Raw genomic sequence first — 18911 nt, 5'->3', positions numbered from 1 at the left:
CTAACCAACCTTCACATCGTGAGATCTATTTCCTCTCTGCAGCGTTCCGAAACGGAGCCTACCTTCTCCCCATACAAATCACTCACTGGGCAGGTGATGTGAATGCTCCTTTTCTTTTATTGATCTTTGGGCTGCTCCAAACACTATGCCACTGCATAATCTGCTGGTGGACTTGCAACTAAATTAGTGCACGCGAGCTTCATTGCCCTTTTCATAAAAATCACATTGTTTACTTTGAAGATGTACAGAGGCAGTCAAAAAGGATGAGTAGAGGTATGGAGCCAGTAGCCTGCCCTCTAAATGAGAAGGCACTATTAGAGAGGGAGAGTTAGGAAAACAGGTATTAGAGATGAGATATGAGACATGGAAGAGATCTAGAAAACTGTTGATAGAGAAGCTGAAAAGGGAGCAGTTATTTTCTCACTATACAAGGAAAACCTTATCCAAATGACTTAAAACTGAAGGCTTAAACACAGCAAGAGGATATGTTTTTCACACAAGACAAGTTATGGCATTCATTACCGTAAAAACTTACATACACTAAAAATATAAATGAGTCAAAAAATAGACAAATTAACAGGTGATGGGTCACTGATTCCTATTATACATAGCTTTTCTTACAAGATACATCTTAAGTCTTAGGAAGTCAACAGTTGACTGGCAGACAGTGAAAGGTGTACCAAGTAAAACACTGCTTTATACAGTTTCTTCTACTTTTCTTTAAGAATCTGCCATAGCCACTGTCAGAGAAAGAATACTAAGGCAGGTAAAGCTCCAATCTGATGTACCATGACTGTTTGATGGGAACAACTGGAAATTATGAGTTATCCTTTTTGACTAGGGAATAGCATGGAGACTGTCAGGAAGCGTTAGGTTTAGCGTGCAGTTCCAGCCAGTTGTGTTTTTTTTCTAATTAAAACAAATTTAAATACAGTAATTCTAAGCAAGGAGATGCTATAAAGATGCAGTCTGGCCAAAAAGGCATGAAGACAATGATGAAATATTACAATAAGATTAAATAGGCAGGACGACTATGATGCTAGTGATAACAAAGATGTAATAACAAACATTCTACAGCAGATGATATGTACCATATTTGGTTAACTAACATATGTATTAGCTAAGGGGAAAAAAATGTATGAAAAAGTGGCTTTTTCAACATGCTCCCTGACACATCTTACCTTACTTATGCAAACCTGCTCCCTCCAAAATACTGAACATGTGCAAAAGTCTTTGCTAGAGGAGGCATTAAATCTTAGAGCTGTTATCCTAAAGTAAACGGGAAAGAGCAGAATTCCTCAAGGCAAGCTATACAACTCGCTTTGAGAAATCATTTCTCCACACATGCATAATAATGAGGGCAAGGACGGTCACAGCAAAATTGGTCTTGATTCTTTAACTGACATGTATGTATCATACGTGTAAAATACTTATTAGTTTGTAGGACCCAGAACAAAGCAACAGGCTTTCCAACAAGAACCAATATGCTGCGTAAAGCCAACAGTCCAGTCTTGCCTTTTCAGAGCTTTAAGGCAAATATGTTCTAAAAACATGTATGTTCTTACATGTATATGTACACCACTAACAAAAAAAGGCTTGAGCCTTATGTCATCCTTTCCTAGTTGTGCCCAGAAAGGGAAGCAGTTGAGGAAAATGGTACAATTTCTGTTATTTGAGGGCATGACTGTCCCTTAATATTTTTCAAAGTACCAAGAAAAGCTGTTCTGAATGAAACTCAAATAGGCTGATCATATACCATTAGGGTTCTTCATTTTAGTCGTTAGAGATAACCTCCTGTTAATGCAAAATGACGTTGTTTCCAAAAAAAAGCATCACAGAAACAAACCAACAAAATCAGAAACAGTCTGACTGTAGGATCACATAGTAACAGACATTAAGTTGCTGAATGCTTCCAATGACTGCGAAGACAAGAAATTCTATCACTTACTGCTCTTTCAAACTTCAGCTGAAACATTGTTTACCTAAATTAGGACTTCACTCCAGCCCATGCTTACATCATTTTGAATCTTCTTTAGACTCTAGAATTCTGTCTCTACTGCCCTTTTGTTGACAAAAAAATAAAAAAACAAACACAAAAACCCTAAACCCCAACACCCTAAAAGAAGGAGCAAGCAAAGGAGAAAAGACAAAGAAAATGAAAGGTGCAGGAGCAGCCTTAAGCCTGAGGTCAAAACTGAACTCTTTTTCTGAACTTTCCAACTCCTGCTGAGTTACCGATGCTGACAAGTGGGAGGTTTTGAATTACTGACTGCTTTTAGAGTGCCACTTCAATCACACCACACTGAAAATATTTGATAAATATGACTTCAAATAAAAGTTAGTAGAACATTATATGTTAAATCAGAATAAACCAGAAGGACCTGTCACTATTGTTAATGGTTTCATCATATATCACTCCCTTGACCAACAGTTGGTAAGGAAGTAAAAAAGAAAAAAAAAAAAAACTAAAAAGATAGTAGTCCTATGGCCTGATTCTGTGCCTTCCAAGTCACATGGATATATTCACGCATGGATATGAACTCACTCAATAGGAGCTGCCTTGCCTACTCCAAGCATCCGAGAACTGCATTTTCATAAACCAATTTATTTTATTTTACTTTATTTAGCTCAACTTTTGCTCAATCATAGTCTGACACTTTCCAGGGGGATTGTCTTTTTGTGCCTAGGTGTAACAAATTCTAAACCAACACCTTTCAACCATTTGCAAGTACACAGGCTCTATAGTAAGCAAGACTACCGTGGTTAAAAGGGTATCACTAACATTTTATCATTTTTAAGTGTAGCTATAGGAGGAGCTATAAAGCATTTCTGAATAATAAAATATCCTCTCCTAGATTCAGCTCTTAACACAAAAGTTTAAGTTCTCCTTAATATTGAGTATGCAAAAAAAGCACACTCAAAAGACTCAGCTCCCCAATTTATTCATTTTAAGGGCAAAACCAATTTAAAATCTACTTAAAAGCAAAACCAAACCAAACAAAACAGACTCTTACCCCTTTCCTCCCACACCTGCCTGGCAATTTCTGAAAATAAGTAACCTTAATTAGAGCAACAGTTTTCACAATGACCTGGCTGTGGTTTGGTGGGCTCCTAGTAGCTCCCCAGGACTTGCCAGTTTGACAAAGATTGCTGTAGGACTGATAAAAAGGAATAGGTGTTCTCTCAACTAGGTTCCGAATACTTTAAATTTCTGTTCTTATGGATATATGCATACACACGTACACAAACACACATAGTTACACCCCATATCTCAGCTACTACTCTTTCCATCCATGGTATATCCACATATTACTGTTTAACTTTTACTTAAGCATTTAATGGAAGACCCTTTGCCACAGACGCACCCTTTAAGGCGCTCTGTGAAAAGAGGTTTAAGATTCAATTCACAAAAAACTTCAAAACATACCTTTGTAAAAAACAAAGTGTAGACCACCATCATTTTGGTTGATAATAAAATTAGGTAAATATAATAAGCATTTCTCTAATGTTTACAAGACCATTTCTGGAAAAACTCAAAATCCCTGGTGTAGCCTTTTTCTTGGGAGCATTCACATAACCACAGTTTGCAGAAATCAAAAGTTTGGAAAAAATTAGTTTGAGTTAAATACATGAGTATTCATGAAAATGCAATTTGAAGTTCAAATATTAATTTTTCAAATGTATCTGCATTTAGGAACTATGCTATCTGAAACAATGCCACCTGCTTTTTTCTGACCAATCCCAATTAATCAACACAGTTGATTAGCGAATATTACACATCAAGCCATAAAGTTTAAAAAAAAATCACACAAAAATCAACTATTTTGACACAAACAATGCATTTGAGAAAAGTATAATCTACTGAAAGGGAGTCCAAGAATGGTCAGAGAGACTAGATTTTCTACATACTGTCATAACTAAAAGTCAATTGTTGACCCTTATTAATTTTTTTTTAGCAAATTACATTTTTTACACAGATTAAATAAACCCCATTTTCATGGTGATTTCATGAACTAATTTATTTCTCTCAATAATTTGGAGAGAATTAACGCGATCCAATACACAGAGTAGGGACATAAAGTGAAGCCCCTGTTAATAATTGAACTACGAACATGGAGGGCATTGTTACCTTGGCACGCAAAGCCTCTTTCTTCATAGCCAGCATTACATAAGCACTTCCCTATGGGCACTAGCCATTCTCCTTCTGTACTGCAATACATCTTGGGTGGCTCTTCCTCCTTGGAATGATTGACACAAGAACCCCGCACCTCCACCAGTGACTGGGAGTCCATGGGTACTGTATCTGGAAACATGGCGAGGTTCTTGACAGTGAAAGGGCACTTTTTGAAGTACACTCGCACTGAGACTAAGGCAACGCACGCACCTACATCTTGAAAAGCCAAGTAAAAGCCTTTCCTGCTGACAGGCCCCACCTCGCGGACTTCTGTATTCAGCTTGAGAATTCGGTCCCCAAGATCCATTTGGGTGAAGCTCTCGTCAGCTGCAATGGTGTCAATCTTTGTAAACTGATGCTCTCTGAACTTTACCAAGTGGTCATCATCGGACTCCATATAATACAGATTGAAGGTCTCTTTGCAAGTGCCCAGAACTAGAGGGATACTATTACAGTCCCTCAAGGTAAACTTGAGCTCCACATATATCTTCTGAGCTGAATTGCGTGGAATCCAGTTTGTTCGCAGCCAATTGTTTTGACTATGATCCATAACATTGCACACTTGGTAAGTTCTGATTGGAGTATAATGCTCATCAACACCGCTAATCTCTTCCCACTGGAAAAAAAAAAAAAGAAAAAAGGAAATATTTTAAGGTTAATGATTATACCAATAAAAATCACATTTAGAGACAAAAGCTGTGAAAAAGCAAAAATCACTTTGATTGGACATCACTATAAAATAGACAGCAAAGTCTGGTTGAACTTGCACTTACTTTTTCTTTTCCCTATTAAAACATATAAACTTCTTAAATGAATACAGGATTCACCATTAAGAAATCAGTTTTCACCAAGTTATTTTAAGGTGGCGTGGAAGAGATGTTACAGATGTTTTGCGTTATTAAAAACCTGTGATTTCTTAAAGTATATGCAGTGCTGTCCTTTCGATCATGATCCCAAGTCTTTACTACAGCCACACTCACCTCAAATGGAAGAGGTTCACTAGGGCAACACCACATTTTCACTGTTAGAATCAAGTGGTATTTCAAAGATTAAACAAGATTTAAAATCTTACCAAAGAAAAGCCAATGGCTCCCACTGAAATTCCATATAGTCACAATAAAATGTTACAGTTTTAAATCTATTCGAAGCATGACAATTGATTTTGTTTAGGATATATATCCCCTGGACAAAGAGCCAAGCTTAGCCCAGTTTCCAGAGTTATTAAAAATTACTGCCAACTTACTGTAAGTATCTTGGTTACTTAATTCTTCTGTGGACTATATAGGCTATGATGCTAAAACGGTTTTTGAAGAATACATAGTCATCATTTGTTTTTACATCAGTCATCAGCTGACAAACTTACTTGACCCAGACAGGGAAGGAATGGCTTTCCTATTTGTGAATTACCCATGTACCACCTGATTTCTGAGGTTACACTTACCAGAGGGAATATTTACCATCCACAGGAAAAAAAAAAAAAAATCCTACAAGGTTACTTTAAGTAAATATTTACAGTTAGTCATTTACTATACACAACTAAGTGACTTAAGACGCATCCTTCTTCACTTTCTCCCTGAATGGATGACTAGGACCATTTTTCTGTTTCGTTTTTTAAGGTCATAATTCTTCAGCTTTTATGCATACAAAAACTGCAGCTGCTCTACATTCTGAGTCTTAAAATACAAAATTAAGAGCCTTAACACTAAAGCACTAGAATTAAAACTCTTATTACAATGAACAATACCTGTTATGTAATCACAACACCACTGAAGTTGAAAGAAACCCTTCCAGATTTTCTAGCCCAACCCCCTGCTCATGCAGGGGCAGCCAGAGCAGGTTGCTCAGGATCCTGTCCAGTCAGGCTTTTAAATATCTCCACGGATGGAGACTTCACAGCCTCTCTGGGCAGGCTGTGCCAGTGTTTGATTGTACTCAGAGTAAAAAGGTCAGTCCTTATATTTAAATGGAATTTCCTGTATTTACGTTTGTATCCATTGCCTCTTGGCCTTTCACGGGCAACCAGAGAGACCAATTTGGCTCCATATTATCTATGTCCTGCCATCAGGCATTTATACACACTGGTAAGATCCCCCTGAGCCTCATCATCTTCTGTTCCATGCTTCAAACTTAATTACACAAACAAAAGAGGTAAACTCCTATCGTGATAATGAAGCACATACTAACAGTACGTATGGTAGCGCAGCAGCTACAGAAATCCTTGCTTCACTGTCACCCACATACGCAGCCTCTGCAAGGCACACAAATGCGGCCCCACACAACCAGATGCAGCACAGCTGGGGAGCAGCAGAGTTTCAAACAGAGCTGCTGCATGGTACAAAAACTGAAGAAGCCAAGTAGATAGAATTAACTATGTTGTGAGAAATCACTGTCACCCTCGGTGGGGAAGAAGACAAAGAGGAACCTCTACCAGGAAAACATCTTCCCTCAAAAATCAAGTCACATCGATACTAGATTTAAGATCTCAGTCTAACAATTACTCATTTTACACACGCACCTTTTGCTGAAGGATCTTAGTGTACTGCAGAGCAAACAATTAGGAGAGGAAAGTACTATGCCCACTTTACTGACAAAGAAAGCAAGGTAGAAGTGTTAACTGCCTTTACAGTTTCCTGGGTTTACAAGACATGCATCACACACAGACAAAGAAAGAAAGAAAGTGAAAAACCAGTGGCCACATCAGAATAACATCTGAGAGTTCTCAGCCCCAAACCACTGACTTAGGGAAGTTTTGCTATGACTAAGAGCTGGTCTGCACAATGAAATTGTCCACGCACCACTGAAGATGTGATTTTAAATCATGTTATTAAACCAGTAGATAAAAGCAGTATAAATACTCTTCCTTTAATTGAAACAAAGTTTATTTTCGTTCACTTTACAGATCTGACTATACACAAGTTTTATCTCTTCCTGACTAGCTCAACAGAGTTTAAAACACAGTCTTGGATGTGCATACAGCAGCTGAAATGCTGCAGCAAGGCGTAATACGCTACATTGCCAAAGACGATGCTAGCAGTACAGGGACTTTCTGAGTCAAAGTTACTACACTGGAGCTCATGGCCATTTGAGAGCTGGGTGCCACGTGGCAGCCCATCACACAAGGACGAGCTCTTGCCTGCGTAAGAGGCAGCTGGACCCTGGCTCCCAGCCTCTGCCAAGTTCCCAACACTGAGTGGAGGACCCTCCTCTGACAGATGTCTTTGTACAAGTAGAGCTCCTCAGTCAATAATCTAATCCTGAGGCAGAAAGCCACCCAGATGCCATAATTGGCCTCCTGTGAAGCTGGATGTACCTATTTAACTACAGGTCTTACCTGCACAAATAAAAATTCAGTTACAACAACTGGATGAAACTAGATAAGATTGTATAATGAAACATAATTGTACAGACATTTAAAGCAGCTCCCACTGATTCATAAGTGATCTACTTATTATCTCTTCCATATAATTTCTAATCAGTTCAACATATTTTACACATCCAGTGGGAGACAGAAACAAAATCAGGAACTTGCAGAATTTAAAACATCTCCACAGCAGATGTTATTTTTCTGAACAAGACTCGTTGCATTCTTTTTCCAGAAGTTACTTCTCCAACATGCTTACAGACACAGTTGAATGTAGATGTATGATTGCATGATAAAGGTAGCACCACTACTATGTTCTTCACCTAGAAGTTGCAAGGTGAAATTATCACTTCATTAATTTTCAATAAAAACCAAATTGCTTGGAAACAATTGCACTCTGTATTAGTTCTCTTACATAAACAACAAAATTTCAAATCTATCTTTTAGTGCTGAAACATTGCTGAATGGAAGCACCAATCTCACACTGGGTGCAAATTTGACCAAAATAGTTTAACTGTTACAAAACTATGGAGATTGTAGCTATTGCTTTAGAAAGAGTCAAGGCGAAGTAAGTCACTGAAGCTCCAGGAAGAGTGTCCAAATCAGAACACATACCAGATTCAAGTAGACTTGTGACTTCAATAATTATTATGACCAAACTAAAAAACAAGCAGTACATTTGCATTGCTCATACATCGCAACTTTTCCCAGTAAGCTATCGTATTGCCATCCCTAAGTGATCTTAATTCTAAACAGATTATCAAGAACATCAAGATAATTTCCCTTTCATGACCTATGAGTTTTTTTCTATTAAGTGAGGTTTCTCAAACACCTATGTTTGTAGCTGTATTTCTCTACTTGTAATTCATGTGTTCAACTTGCTCTGTAAAGTTACAATAGTTACAAAATTACTTTCTTTGAATAAATAAATAGGACAGAGAGATTCTTATTCCAGGGATGGAATTAAGGAGAGAAAAACATAAAACAAATGCATGTTGGTTAATAAAATATTGAATGTTTTCTTATTTAATCATGATTGTCAATTGCTCCCTGATTCCAGGGGCTCAAATGACAGCAAGCACTCTTTCACTGTAAATCCTTGTATATTACATTCATGGGGCATCACAGAATGGTTTAGGTTGGAAGGGACCTTAAAGATACCCAGTTTCATCTCCCCTGCCATGGGCAGGGACACCTTCCACTAGACCAGTCTGCTCAAAGCCCCATCCAGCCTGGCCTTGAACACTTCCAGGGATGGGGCATCCACAAATTCTCTGGGAAACCTGTTCCAGTGCCTCACCACCGTCACACTAAAGAATTTCTTCCTGATATCCAATTTAAATCTACCCTCCTTCGGTCTAAAATTGTTAGCGTCATCCTATCACTACACTCCCTGATAAAGAGTCCTCCCCAGCTTTCCTGTAGGCCCCCTTTAGGTACTGGAACTGGCTATAAGGTCTCCCTGGAGCCTTCTGTTCTCCTGGCTGAGCAACGCCAACTCTCACAGCCTGTCTGAATAAGAGAGGTGCTCCTGCCCTCTGATCATCTTCCTGGCCCTCCACTGGACTCACACCAAGAGGTCCATGTCCTTCTTATGTTGGACGCAGTACTGCAGGTGGGGTCTCACGAGAGCAGAGGAGCAGAATCACCTCCATTGACCTGCTGGCCACGCTTCTTTTGATGCAGCCCAGGATACAGTTGGCTTTCTGGGCCTATAAGCGTACATTGCTGGCTTGCGTTGAGCTTCTCATCAACCACCATCCCCAAGTCCTTCTCCTCAGGGCTGCTCTCAATCCATTCTCTGCTCAGCCTGTATTTGTGCTTGGAATTGCCCCGACCCAAGTGCAGACCTTGCACTTGGCCTTGTTGAACTTCATGAAGTTCTCACAGGCCCACCTCTCAAGCCTGTCCAGGTCTTTTGAAGCATCATTTATAAGAACTCCTCAGCCCAAACCTGTTCTGAACACACATAATCAAAAAGTTCCATATTGTTTCACTGCTGCAAAATGCTAAATTTATGCCCGCTTCGGATCAAGGGGACACTAAGCGTGTCCTCTTTAATGCAAAGTCGTGCTATTAGAGCATTTCTTATTCTTTTCCCAATACTGCATCTGTAGAGCCACCTCCCCTTTATGCTGCACTTGAGTTCTGCTGCTTTTAGCACAAAGTACCAGATACTACACAAACGAGACCTCTCATAGCATTTCTTTTCAGCGCTAAAAATCTACTATCATTATATAGGGGATAAAAATCAATAAGCAAACAAACCTTTAGTAGTTGAGAATGTATACTTTATCTGTAATAACAGAACAATGACGTAGGAGTCTAAAAGTAAACTTTTCAGAGTTGGAAGGGACCTCTAGAGATCATCTAGTCCAACTCCCCTGCAAGAACAGGATTGCCCAGAGCACATTACTCAGGACTTCTTCCAGGCGGGTCTTGAAAATCTCCAGGGAAGGGGACTCCACAACCTCCCTGGGCAGCCTGTTCCACTGCTCTGTCACCCTCACCGTAAAGAAGTGTTGCCGTGTATTTGAACGGAACTTCCTGTGTTCTAACCTGTGCCCATTACCCCTCGTCCTGTTACTGGAAACCATTGAAAAGAGCCTGGCTCCATCCTCCTTCAACCCACCCTTTAGATACTTGTATGCCATAATAAGGTCTCCCCTCAGCCTTCTCTTCTCCAAGCTAAAGAGTCCTAGCTCTCTCAGCCTTTCCTCATAAGGGAGATGCTCCAATCCCTTAATCATCTTAGTTGCTCTTCGCTGGACTCGCTCCAGCAGTTCCCTGTCCCTCTTGAACTGGGGAGCCCAAAACTGGACACAGTATTCCAGTTGTGGCCTCACCAGTGCAGAGTAGAGGGGGAGAATGACCTCCTTCGACCTACTGGCCACACTCTTCCCTATGCAGCCCAGGATTCCATTGGCCTTTTTGGCAACAAGGGCACATTGCTGGGCCATGGATAATTTACTGTCTACCACAACTCCCAGATCCTTCTCCTCCGAGCTACTTCCCAGCAGGTCCGCCCCTAACCTATACTGGTGCCTAGCATTCTTCCTCCCCAGGTGCAGGACCTTGCACTTGGTTTTGTTGAACCTCATTAGGTTCTTCTCTGACCAGCTCTCCAGCCTGTCCAGGTCACGCTGGATGGCAGCACAGCCCTCTGGGGTGTCAGCCACCCCACCCAGTTTGGTATCATCAGCAAACTTGCTGAGGATACACTCTGTCCCCTCATCCAGGTCATTAATGAATATATTGAACAAAATTGGACCAAGTATTGACCCCTGGGGGACACCACTGGTTACAGGCCTCCAACTAGACTGTGCCGCTGATCACAACCCTCTGAGTTCTGTCACACAGCCAACTCTCAATCCACCTCGCTGTCACCTCATCTAGCCTGTACTTCCTCAGCTTCCTAATGAGGATGTTATGGGAGACAGTGTCAAAAGCCTTGCTAAAGTCAAGGTAGATGACGTCTACGACTCTCCCCTCATCCAGCCAACCAGTTATAACATCATAGAAAGCTATCAGATTGGTCAAGCACGATCTACCCTTGGTAAATCCATGTTGACCACTTCCAATAACTTCCTGTTCCTCAACGTGTTTGGAGATGACATCCAGAATGAGTCGCTCCATTACCTTCCCAGAGACAGAGGTGAGACTAACAAGCCTGTAGTTCCCTGGGTCCTCCTTCTTGCCTTTTTTGAAGATCGGAGTGATGTCAGCCTTCCTCCAGTCCTCAGGCACCTCTCCTGTTCTCCATGACCGTTCAAAGACGATGGAGAGTGGTCTAGCAATAACATCCGCCAGCTCTCTCAGCACTCGCGGATGCATGCCATCAGGGCCCATGGACTTATGAATGTCCAGCTTGGCCAAGTGGTCTCTGACACGGTCCTCCTCGACTGAGGGAAAATCTTCCTCTCTCCAGACCTTCCCCTTTGCCTTCAGAGTATGGGATTCATGAGGGACAGCTTTAGCAGTGAAGACCGAAGAAAAGAAGGCATTTAGTAACTCTGCCTTCTCTGTGTCTTCCACCACTAGGGCACCCATCTCATTCACCAGTGGGCCTACATTTTCCCTAGTCTTCCTTTTTCTATTGATATACTGAAAGAATCTCTTCTTATTGTCTTTAACTGCAGTGGCCAAGCTGAGTTCTGATTGAGCTTTGGCCCTTCTCATTTTCCCCCTACATAGCTTTGCTATATCTTGATAGTCCTCATAAGCTGCCAACCGCCTTTTCCAGAGAATGTAAACTTTCCTATTTTTCCTGAGGTCCAGCCAAAGTTCTCTATTTAGCCAGGCAATTTCTATTGAATCAGTTCTCTTAAACAGTACATCATGCAACCACTAGTATTTCTGAAAGAACAAGAATGTAATGCAAGGGGCAAGAAAGCATCCAGCAAGAAAGTATGGTCACCCAAACTTCATTACCATGGAAACACACCTGGAACTAAAAAAAAAGATCTATTTCTGAGGATACTGCATTTTCCCATACAAAAATTCATCTTGTTGAGTCTTTGCTAAGAGAACATAAGAACAGTTTACGTTTTTGTCCTCCAGGTAGGTGGAAAAGATAAACCAGAAGGTATCAGAGGAATAAGCACAAAGATGAAGGAGAAGCTGCCACAATGAGACAGACTACAAAGCAGTGACAGCAGAGAAATACTGCAGAGAATTTGGGCACAGGCACTTCCCCAGGAGTTAGGGAAAACCTAGAGAAGGTTACCTGAGCTGGGAAGGAAGGAACTGGCACTGTGTGATATTAAGAAGGAAGGGCGTTGGTGAAAGTTAGGCAGAGAACTTAAAGAAAATCTGTTGAGATGCTGGCAGAACGATTGTTTGAAAGATCTGTACTTATACCATGTTAATCAACACTGGTGGGACCCAAATCTAATTCTCACCTCAGTTACATGCAAGTACTTAGGTAAATCTGGTCCACGGGGCATTACACTTCAAAGGTGTCCCAACTGGCACTTCTTTCTTTCAGTACTGTGCAGCTGCAGAACGAATGGATATTTATCAGCCCTGGCTATGTTTAGACTGGAAATCACTAGCCAGTTTCTAAACAGTGGAAGAATGAAGCAACAGGACCATATTCCAAGCAGTCCAATAGGGATGATAAATCCTTTTTTTTTTTTTTTTTTACAAAATAGATTTATAAAATTGTGTCAGGGATTTTATGACAGCATGATCAAGGAGCTGGAAATCTGAGGATGTGACATGAGGCTCTGGGTGCTGGATTTGTTGCTGTTGTCAACAGGGAAGGAGCAGAGGTGTGACCACCATTTCTGAATTTGCATTATTACACAGTACTTGTATCATATTACTCCAATGCCTTCAGGCACCTTCAGTGCTTTTGAAACATTTCCAGGAGAAGTGCCATAGCACCACTCCCTCCCCAGCATGTAATTTGGCTTTTATAAAGTGTTCTTTTGTTTGCTTTTCATTTTTTAAACCTTCTTTGGATGCTGCTGATGGCAGGAAACAAGAGAGTGCTTTCAGTAGTATAGAAAAATCTCCGAGATCCCCAGTGAGAGGGTCTAAATCATATGCTCCGGTCATACTGACTGACAAAGTTGGGACAGAAAGGATTTTCTTTTCCAGAACAGATCTAGCCGAGTGTGCTGGACTTTTGGCTTTGTTTTGTTTTTTTTTTTTTCCTTCCATTTTCTTTACAAAAGGGAATGTACAGAAATGAATGTAGGCCATTTCCTAGGATGCCATGAGCAGTCTCACTAAAACATTCCCCTTCAATGTGGGAATCTAGGACATGAGTGACCTCCTCAATTCTTTCATCCTTCCTGTGGCATACTTCATTTTTTGTGGCCTTTTATCCCTTATATCAAAAATCTTAAGTTTACATTAAGAAATTGAAGGCTATTTTGTGATTTACCAGAAAACACATGCGCAACTGCATGATTCCAATGAAGTAAATTTTATCTGTCAGAGTCACATTAATATAAAACTCCTAAACTATAAACTTCCCACTAAAAACGGAGTTTGCCAATGGAGTCTCAGGGAGTTAGCTCCCTGGGTTTCATTGGGGCCTTGAAAAATTTTCAATCTCAGGCAACAGTCCAACAATATTTATTTACAATTTTATTTTCCATTAAGAAATTTGGTATGATGATGTATTTGGTATGGTTTGATTTCAGGTAATGTCCAACTGTCCTTTAACATAAATTAATAATTTTAATAGTGGCTAGATGGGACATAACTTAAACTACATAACCACTGTACATGCTGGAACACAGACCGGGATACAGTGCTGAGAAATCAGAATAAAAATAGTAACTGAGTGAAATGACTTTGAAACATGTGCTAGGATGTCCCACCCTTGCTGAGCAAAGCAGTCAAATAATTGCTTATTTCTAAACTAATTTTAAAAAATTATAATTTTTTTTGTCAGTGTAATTGCTTTTCGCTATCTGTGACATGTTCACTTAAGCCTCTACAGAGGCTCTACATTCAAATTCTACCTGAAAACCACTTTTTGTTCTAATAGTGAAAACTGACCCTGCCCTCCTCTACTGGCTCTTAGTATTCAGTACAGTTTTTCAGCCAGCAAAAAAAATCACCTTTATTACGCCTTACTGAGCAATGACAGAAAAGTATGCATGCCTGTGTATGCACACTTTCTGCCTCCTGCTATTTATTCAAGCAATTCCCTTCCCAAACAGAAAGATCATTATGATAGGAATCTCACATTTCAGATAGTCAGTGCATGCAACTTTTCAACATTTCACTGACAGAATACCAACCGGCTAATAATATTTTCTGTGGTTTTTTTCCCCCCTCCCTTCGTTGCCAGGCAATCACAATAAAAAGAGGTAAACAAACAAGTCATGCTATGAGCAACAGAATTAATGAAGCCTAGTTTCCTACAAATCTGTGTCTCATGCTTGGTCTCCAACATGGACACTGATGCCTAATAAAAGGTGAACGCAAAAAAGCCTCTTCCTCACTGGGAGCATTAATGCCGTCTCTGTCTCTCCCTCTTCCTCTGTCTCCTCCTACTGCTTATTTTCATAAGACTTGTAGGGACTTAAGCCTTTGAAGACTTCTGCTCCTCTGTGAAACTGTTAAAAGCTCTGAAACTCTTGGGTTCAAAAACTGCTAAGTGGGATCTTCCTTTCCCTTGTATATACACACACTTAAGTGCATACATGTCTGTGTAGTTTCCATTTTCTCCAGACATTACGCTAAAAAGAAGGCAATGGCTTCACATACACGCCAAGCATGGTATTTAAAATTGCTAATATTAGTGCAGACACTATGAATTTCTATTAAGGTTTTCATAAAAAAAAAAAAATATCTATATTTGCAAGCAGAAAATTGAAATGGTTGAAATGTTCTATTATGAGCTTGAAGTTAGGCATATGAGGGTTTCATGCAGCACTTGGAAAATGCTGAAATATTCCAAAGCCACATAATACACATTCAATTCCCGTAAGTACTGAGATCACTGATCAGCAGGCATTTGAGATATTACTCTATATTATACTAATACAATTTAGAATTAATATTTTCCTCACTAATTTTATATGAAATTAATAATTTTTAAGAAAAGGAAAAATGTTACAGCTAGCAGTTCAGTAGAAGTCCTGAGTACAAGCTTAGAGTAGACATTCCTGGAGAAAAGTTCATTCCATTGGAAAGAAGAGATCGACTTTCACTAAAAAGTATTTGATTTTTTTTTTTAAGTTTTTCCAGAATTATATTTCTTTGTGCCAGAAATGTATAAACATGACGTTTATTTTCTTATTTTGAAAAGTGGAAGCGCTTCCAACAAACATTCTTAACCAAAGAAACTCAGTTCCAATGACATGCCTGTCAAGTTGATATTACATCAAATTGTTTTGTATATTTGTTGCTGTAATAGTTAAGCATTCTTCAGTGTTACACAATGCTCTCTGCTATTTGTCTTACATGTGGGTAAATTAATCCTCACCGATATAAATCTTTCACTTGCTTTTTGGTGTATAGCTGACACTCACCTAAGAATCCTTGATGTTGCTCTCAAGGGATATTTGCCATTAACTTTAATAAGAGCATGAACATAGCCTGAGTTGAAATAAACACCCATCATCCTAAGAAAGATGCCTTGTGATAAGCAAGACCTTCAGAAAGGATGAAAAACTGAAGAGATAATATTGAGTGGGGGGAAGACACAACAAAAAAGACAAACCATCACCATTGGAGACATTTGTATCTTTATAAAGAACCAAAAAGATCTTCAAGTCTTTTTCTGACAACACTGTGCTTGTCACCGTAACTAACTGAAAATATAATTCATGTTAAGTATGAAACATCTGACATACTTTATACCATGACAACATAGCAGCCATGGGAATATTCGTCACTTACCTAAATAACATTTGTATTGTGTTTTCTTTTAAAAACACAACTTTGCATGAGAGAGTTTGACCTAAACTTTTTTCAGTATGGTAACAGGGAATTAGAATTAAACATATACATATGTATTTCACTCTAACATTTTCTTTCTCTGCTGCACACTGTCCAACATTTCAAACATTTGCATCCTGCTGAAGCACACACCTGGGAAACAGGTTGCATGATTTAGGACGAGTAACTTTGATGCATCCTTTGTTTTAGTACTTAGATCTTCTGTTGAATTTTTACTGTAACATTAAATATGTCTAAATTTGGATCAGCAAGCGAACCAAGCTTTCACATACGTTGAACATGATTCTAATGTACCCTACTCAACTTCATAGCCGATAGACAGAGAAAAAGGACTTTTTCAGTTACTTGAAAGTAAAAATGTATTCAATGAGAGGTTTCTATAAACAGTTACCAAAATTCTGAGAAGGAGTGAGGAAATCAAACAGCCAACAGAAATTAGCACACATTTTAGGACAGCTTGAGACTAGGAATAAAACAATTCAAATTTAAATGAGAAGTGGAACTTTCCCATATATATTATATAAAATTTGAACAAAATAGTAACAGAATGCAAGAGCTCTGAAAGCTTGCTATTAACCAAAACCCTGTAACGACCATATCGTAGAAGAATGCATTCCAGACTAGCTCATCAACATGAAAACACTTTCCATAACATCGTCAAAGGAGCTGATGGAAGGCCCACAAATACCAATCAGCTTAGATCAGAGGACAGAAAATTATCCGATTTGGGAGTTTCATAAACTTAGGAAGTACCGGAGTAATTTTCCTCTATATTTGGCTTCCTAAGGTCAATCAAATTACCTGCTGGTACTGAGCCTCCCCCCAGTCTTTACTTTTTTCTAAGTTGCGAATGAAAGAAGAGGAAGTTGCATTGCAAGAGTTTTTCAACTAAGTTAGAGAGACAGTGAAATTACCATTACCATTGCATAAATCCTTCTAAGACACAGACTTTGGTACACTTTCTCCTAATGCTGTTTTACTAGTCTATGATTTTACATCAACCAGTCATAACTGTTAAATGAAAAAAACCTCTATTGAGATAGAAAATAAGCATATGAGAGAGAATTTAAGGCTCAAAGGAGGATATATTGGTATAAAGTTACAAGGAACAATATGCAACATAAGATCCACCTAGTATTACCACTGCGTTCTTCGCCCTTTCTGTTCAGTTATCCACTGAAGTCTTCATATTTGTGGGAGCAGATGAAACACGCCTGACGGTGTATCATTGTATTCAGGACACTATGTACATAGCCTCAAGCTAAAATTTGGGTTTTCTTCATAAATAAGCAAAACAGTTTCAGAATTAAAACCAAGACAAAGTCTTAATTTCTTGTCTGATGAGAGCTCAGGTCAAATGAGAAACTCATGAAGAGTATTCAGATACTAAATTTGGCCTACAAAAACTGAGGTATAGCATTTTGCCATACAACGCATAGCTCCAAATTTACACCAGATCAGTCAAAACAACCAGGTCTAATGGAAAACTCTTCTCTAACCTGTTGCCTATTTTGTTTTTTCATGTTTTTTTCTTTCACTATAAGCAAAGCCAAAATAGTAAAATTCAGGAAAAGAAAATCCACATTTCCCATGTTGTGGTTTTTGGTTTTATAGGGTTTTTTATTTTTGTCTTTTTGTTGTTGTTGTTTTTAAAAAAAAAAAAAAAAAAAAAAGGCAAGCCCACCCTTCTCCTCACAAGAACATGTTGCTCCTTGCATGTGACCTGACAAGGGACTGACAAGAAAAACTGTGTCCCATGACGTGACCATAGAATCATAGTCTGGTCAGAAACATAAGACCTTAAGAAAAAGACTCTTAAAAATAAGGAAGGTGGAAAGGGTGAGAACCTCCTCCCTCTACCTGTTACAGCTGCATCATCCTCTGCTACCTACAGCACAATATATATTGCCACAGTGACCTGAGTATCTTTCAAAGTAAGTAAATCTCATTTCACCAAGGCATAACAAATATGTACATAATTTAACATAAATCTTAACCCTCTTCCTCTCTCAACTGGTAAACAAAAACACCAAAAGTGTTGGATGCACTAATGTCTCTTATTTTTAAAGAGCTTTCATCTGGGAAATAAAATAACATAATAAATATGGTTAAAAAATAAGTGCAACTGTATTATAGGTACTAAGCACACATAAACACAGAATATTTGAGAGTGCAAGAACACACACCTTATCATGGGAATACTAGACTAATAATTAAACAAAAAAGCAGAAAGATAAGTAAAGCTATTCCCCCCCCATCTCTAATTGCTAGACAGCTGAGGACTTCATCATCAAACTTGGAAGGACAGCTGATTCTCACCCTCTCCAAGCAAAATCTTCTAAATCACAGTGAGGTGAAAAGGTCACTACAATGAGGAAAACGTCTAACTTTCTAGCAGACATCTGAATCCAGCATTCAAATGACCATTCCGAGCTTGGATAAGCCAAACATTTACAGCTTTATTTTTCTCTAGACTGCACATCTCCTTGAGAAAAATTTTCAATCTTATTTATCTCACAGGTTAAGCAGATTTTCTGGGAAGTTCTCAAGACAACAGTCCCCATGGCTGAAATCTGTACTGAACTTGCCACTCACATAAAAACACCTTTCATCCATAAGCGGTGTACAAACTATGAAAGATTCAGCCTTTGAGCGTGGCTGTTTCAGAGATGGAAACAAGCAGCTGTTTAGTACAATGGGTACTTCAGCAAGCAGAATTTTATCCAAGATGGAACTCACCCAAGGCTGCGGACATGGCAGTCTGGTGAAAAATTGGGTCTTCAGTAATTACAATTAGAGCTGATTTCACACTTCATATTAGACATAACACTTTCAGCTATATGGTTCGCAACAATAAGCTCCTGTTAATATTTAACAATACAAATAAAAAGCATCAGGTCCTCCAGCATCATCCTCTGCTTCACCTAAAGAACTACCTCTGGATGTAGC

The 18911-nt window shown here is 39.2% G+C and overlaps 1 protein-coding gene across 1 annotated transcript in view; it reads right to left on the bottom strand.

Annotated features, from left to right (window-relative positions):
* EPHA3 (EPH receptor A3) overlaps positions 1–18911 on the bottom strand; it is a gene marked incomplete at its 3' end in the record, with an annotated part of 231892 nt that overhangs the window by 148493 nt on the left and 64488 nt on the right. Inside the window, exon 3 of the mRNA XM_082495386.1 lies at positions 4130–4790. Within this exon, the coding sequence (XP_082351512.1) occupies positions 4130–4724 (595 nt within the window). The 5' untranslated portion in view covers positions 4725–4790. The remainder of the gene's footprint in view (positions 1–4129; positions 4791–18911) is intronic.

This window comes from Vanellus vanellus (genome assembly GCF_965231255.1).
Source record: "Vanellus vanellus genome assembly, chromosome: 1".
Taxonomy (NCBI): Eukaryota; Metazoa; Chordata; class Aves; order Charadriiformes; family Charadriidae; genus Vanellus; species Vanellus vanellus.
Note: the sequence above shows the minus strand (reverse complement) of the source record. Positions and strands in the feature narration are given on the sequence as shown.